A 5,580-nucleotide genomic window follows, 5' to 3' on the forward strand; every position below is an offset into this window, starting at 1 on the left:
GATTGTCCTCTGGAGGGAGGCCAGAAGTCGGGTCATGGATCACTATCAAGGTGGAAGAATGTTCTTGTTGTACCTTGATAACTTGTCCCCTTAAGGAGAATCCCATGATTACCTATGGCCAGGAGGGTCCTGTGATTTCCCTCCCTGATAATGTGGTGGAAAATGTGATTGTAGGCCTCAAACTCTTTGTTGTTGGCAGATTTGTTGCATTTCAGCCAACTATTGAGATGGTATGTAAATGGGTGAGTTAGAAATGGAAGGTTAAAGGGAGTGTAAGTGTTTCTGCTATGCCTAGTGGTCTCTTTTGTTTCAAGTTTACTACTAAGGAGAATTTTAACTCCATTCTTGCTGGTACTTGGTATTATGGGAAGCATTGTCTTGCTCTTACAAGATGACATCTAGGCTTTGATGCTAAGCGTGGAGTTGAACAAGCTTGCCCTGGTTTGGGTGAGGTTAACTGAGCTCCCCCTAGAATTTTGTGACAAGAGGATCTTAAGGTGGGTGGGGAATTCTTTTGGTCATTTTGTCACAATGGATAAAGTGACTATGCAAAAAACACGGTTGGTATATGCAAGGTTCTGTGTAAATGTAGCCCTGAATAGAGCACTCCCCACTATAGTCACATTGAGGACTAAATGGGGTGAGAAAATTCAGGCTATAGAATATGAGAATGTTGGCCTATTCTGCCAAAGATGTGGACAATTTGGACACATTATCATGGATTGTAAAAACCAGATGCAGAAAGACAAACAAAAAGAGGGATCCCTAGGGATAGTTATTGAGTCCTTGGGTGAAGCCTCAGAGTTATCAAAAAAAGTGGTGGAGTCCCCTCCTAAGGCCACTCCCACTATGCTCCCCACTTTGGAAAAATGTTCGAACTCTAGGGGGGGAGGAGGGTTGGAGGATAAGATGAACTCAGAGGAATACCCTTTCAGAAAGGATTTAGAGGAACTACTATGCTCACCTAAGGAGGGACTTATTGTTGGAGTGTCCTTGGAGGAGGGTGAAATAGATGTGCCCCACCCTTTCCTAGGAGCCCTAACAACCTAGACAGGTGACAACCAACAGGAAATTTTGTCTACAGGATGTGATGAGAAAGCATGTACCCCTTTGAGGTTGGTTAAAGCCTCCCTAGTAGAAATAGCAGCAAAAGTTATGGAAAGTATTGAGAAGGTGAAGATGGACGTTACCTCACCACATGAGGAGGATAATGGGGAATGGGAGGTCTAGAAGAAGAAGAAGAGGGTGGGGGGGAATTAGATGTTGGTTCCTTTGTGATAGTAGGAAGATCATCTAGTGGGGCTACTAGGACAAAGCAAACAACTAGGGATGTGGCCAGTGGTAAGCAACTTACACTGGAGACAGTTACTAGAGATAAGAAATGAAATTTCTCTCTTGGAATGTGAGGGGCTTGAATAATCCCTAGAAGCAATATGCTTTGAAACAATATATTTTGCAGGAAAAAGTTGATTGTGTCTTAATACAGGAGACCAAAATGTCTAGTGATAGTTTTGATAATATTGCTAGTCATATTTGGTGGGGGGTTGAGCATTCACATATGGATGTAGATGGAGCTTCAGGGGGTATTGCCACCATGTGGAATTTGAACTCTATGAAGGGTACAAAGGTCTGGAAGGAACTTTTTTTTATCATTACTAATTTCCAATCTAGCAGCCATTGTTGAGGGTTGATCAATATCTATGCCTCTAATAGCAGACTTGGGAGGATGGAAACGTATGATAAATTGGGTAGGATTTCTGAAACTATAAAGGGTGAGAAATTGATGTGTATGGGAGACTTTAATACCCCCCTCTACCATTCAGAGAAGCTAGGTGGTAATAGAGAATGTCTAGAAAGTTTGCAAGACCTCAATGACTTCATGAGTAGGTTGGACTTTATGGATGTGGAGTTAAGAGGAAATCCATATACTTGGACTAATAATAAGAAAGGGAAGGACCTTATTCAGGTGAAGCTAGAAAAATTATTGGTGTTAGGGAATTGGAATAGACTGGGGAACACCCACCTTGAGAACCTCACTAGAACTGTTTCAGACCACTCCCCTATATTATTCCACTGGGAGGATGGTTTTAAAGGCAGACAAAAACCTTTCAGATATGAAATAATGTGGCAGTCTCATCCAAAATTCAAAGAGTGAGTTTAGGACTGGTGGAATATAAGGATAAATGGTATGACAATGTAAAAACTTACTCAAAAACTGGATAATATTAGGAGGAATGTTAGGGTCTAGGTGAAGAGTTCATTTGGTGACTTATTCAATGTCAAAGGTGAAGTGGAGGAAAGGCTCAAAAAACTCTAGGGAGAAATTGCAGCTGGGATAAATTTGGAAGGTGCAACTCAGGAAGAGGAGTATTGAAAAAAGTGGAATGATATCCTATTGAGGGAGGAAATTTTTTGGAAACAAAGATCAAGAATTCAATGGCTCAAGGAAGGGGACAAGAACACGACATTCTTTCATAGGTCTACCTTGAACCATAAAAGAAGAAACACTATCAATTCACTGAAAGATGAAGGGGGAAGGGTCTTAAAAGAGTAGGAGGAGATGGGAAGACATGTGGTGGAACACTTCAACAAAGCTTATGTTAAAGGAAATTTTGTAGGGAACCCGATAATTAGAAGAAGCTTGATCAATTCAGTCCCAAAGATACTTGGAGAGGAGGAGAATAACTAGTTACTTGGAAATATTACTAAGGAGGTGAAAAGAGTGGTATTCTCTATGAAAGCCTATGAGGCTCCAGGACCAGATGGGTTTCATCCAACATTTCTGGGAGGTGGTCGAATCAGAACTGATTTGGGCCACTAGGAATTTCTTCAGAACCAGAAAGCTGCTAAGGAGGATTAATAGAACCTTCTTAGCTCTAGTTCCTAAAATCCCTAGTCCTTTGAGCTTGCTTGACTTTAGACCTATAAGCTTATGTAATACTATTTATAAGATTTTTTCCAAAGTTTTGGTGAATAGATAAAGCCTTTCTTAGGAAGAATAATTGGTAGCCCTCAGAAACGGTTTGTCCTGGGAAGATAGATATTGGATGTGGCTATAACCACACATGAGGTTATTCGCTCTATGGAGAAAAATAGAAAATTAGGGATGTCATTTAAATTGGATATATCCAAAGCTTATGACAAAGTCAATTGGGACATCCTTCAAGATGTGCTGGAAAGAATGGGATTTAACAATAAGATTATAAACTTGATCATGATGATGGTTGGTTCAGTGCAATATGTTGTTCTACTTAATGGTTCCCCCTAGGGAAACTTTGTTGTGGAGAAAGGTCTAAGATAGGGTGATCCACTTTCCCCCTACCTCTTTATAATGGTCACTGAAGTCTTGGGGAGGTCATTCTATAAACTAGTCAGTACAAGCTGTATCAAAGGGGTTAAACTTGCTACTACTGCTGAAATTGAGGTCATTCAGCAATTTGTTGATGACACTTTTCTATTTGGAGAATCTTCAATTAAGGAGGCACACGAATGGAAGATGATTCTACATAATTATGAAGAAATTTCAGGGCAGAGAGTGAATTACCACAAGAGTAAGATCTATTTCTTTAATACTAAAGCCTCACTACAAAGGAGGATAAGGAACATTTTGGAATGCCAATATGCTAGCCTCCCAGATACTTATCTCGGATTACCACTTACTACTAAGGAAGTGAGTAATGATTTATGGATTACGATAGTGGAGAGAATTCAGAGTAAGCTTACAAGGTGGAAAGGGAGGAAATTGAGTAATGCTGGAAAATTACAATTGCTCTCTTCTACTCTTCAGGGTATCCCTATTTTCTTCTTATCCATTTTCAAAATCAATCAAACCATGGCAGAGAAAATTGAGAGAATACAAAGGAATTTACTTTGGTTAGGGACAGAGGAGAAAAATAAATTGAATTTAGTAAATTGGGAGGAGGTGTGCAAGCCAAAGATTAAGGGGGGGTTGGGTGTAAGAAGGCTTCGGGACCTTAAGAAATCTCTCCTTACGAAAATTGGATGGAGACTAGCTGAAGAGAATATGGATTGGGGTAATATCATGAAAGCTAAGTATTTGTCTAAGACCTCCTTTGAGTGGAATCTATTTAGAAATGACCTCACAGGAGGTTCAAAAATATGGCAAAATGTTGTTAGGAATAGAGATTTATTAAGAGACGGTTTAAGGTGGATTGTGGGGAATGGTTTCAATATCAGATTTTGGGAAGATAGGTGGACGGGTGGGAAACCGCTAGTCTTCAGTAAATTCAGAAGATTGATGGAATTACTTAAGGAAGATGTGGGGGGAAAAGTTGGAGACTATATTGATCAGGGGAGGAGGTGGAAGAAGCTTTGCAAGGAAGACTACTCCTAGGAGGATATTCTTCTCATCAAGGAGCTGGAAGAGTTGATAAAGGAACATAGACTCCCCTTACTACCTCAGGAGGACACTATGGCTTGGGACTTAACTCCAGCTAGTAACTTCACAGTCAAATCTGCATACACACTCATGTTTATTAAGGACCCCTGCCCCAACATTGTGGCAGAAGGTATGGATTACTGACCTTATTCCTAAAATTAATTTCTTTTGGTAGACGGTTCAGCATGGTAAAATCTTGACTTTGGACAACTTGAAAAGAAGGGGTTTTTATATTACAAATCATTGCTATCTTTATAAAGAAAAGGAAGAAAGTATCTCCCACCTTTTCTTAGAATGTCAATATGCTTTAGGGATTTGAGCTAAGGTCTGGGAAAGATTTGGCTTGGAATGGTTATGAAAGATAATCTGGGATAGTTTGTGGAGAATTGGTGCTACCCCTTTTATCACCCTAGATTAGTTTTTCTATGGAAAATTGTTCCTCCATATATTTTTTGGCACATATGGAAAGAAAGAAATAATAGATTATTTAGGGAGGAGAGTAAATCAGAGGAAGTGGTTTTTGGAATTATGGACAAATTGTTGAAGGAAAATTTAAGAGTGGCTAAATGTAAAATGCCAAAGGTAGAACCAATTAGGCATGAAGGCCTAGTTGCTGAAAAATGGGGTTTTCATGAGGATTTCTACCTATTTGATAACTCAAAGATGATGATGAGATAATAGACAGGATGGAGGTCCCCCACCCTAACGCAATACATAAACTGAACTTCAATGGTACTGCTAGTGGCGAATTAGGAGTGGCGAGAGGTGTGCTGCAGGAAAAGAATGGTGATGTGCTACTGGTATATACTAGAAAGGTGGGAATTGGAATCAATAACTTGGCTGAGGCCATGGCATTGTTATGGGGACTTCAGTTGGCTAGAGAAATGCAAATTAAGGAGCTAACAATTGAGGGGGACTCCAAATTAATCATTGACTTGGTTAAGGGAGTGGCTAGACTAGGTTGGAATATTCAAAATACCATTGTGGATATCAAGCAAGTCTTGAACGGAATGGAAAGTGTCCACCTACAACACATTTACAGGGCAGACAATAAGGTGGCAGATGCAACGACAACCATGGGGTTCAATGCAATGGCACTCACATGCTGGAGGAATTGGGTTGACCTCAACAAAGATATTAAGTCATTGATAATCAAGGAAAGAGACGGGAATAGTATATGA

The 5,580-nt window shown here is 39.9% G+C and overlaps 1 protein-coding gene across 1 annotated transcript; it reads left to right on the top strand.

Moving 5' to 3' along the window:
* The first annotated feature begins 5,085 nt into the window (after window positions 1–5,085).
* LOC149563115 (uncharacterized) lies at window positions 5,086–5,580 on the top strand. Its single transcript, XM_089828068.1, has one exon. It carries the CDS (start codon window positions 5,086–5,088, stop codon window positions 5,578–5,580), a length of 495 nt encoding a protein of 164 aa, XP_089684194.1.

This window comes from Cupressus sempervirens, chromosome 4, assembly GCF_028749045.1.
Source record: "Cupressus sempervirens isolate cs-2001-9-10 chromosome 4, ASM2874904v1, whole genome shotgun sequence".
NCBI lineage: Eukaryota > Viridiplantae > Streptophyta > Pinopsida > Cupressales > Cupressaceae > Cupressus > Cupressus sempervirens.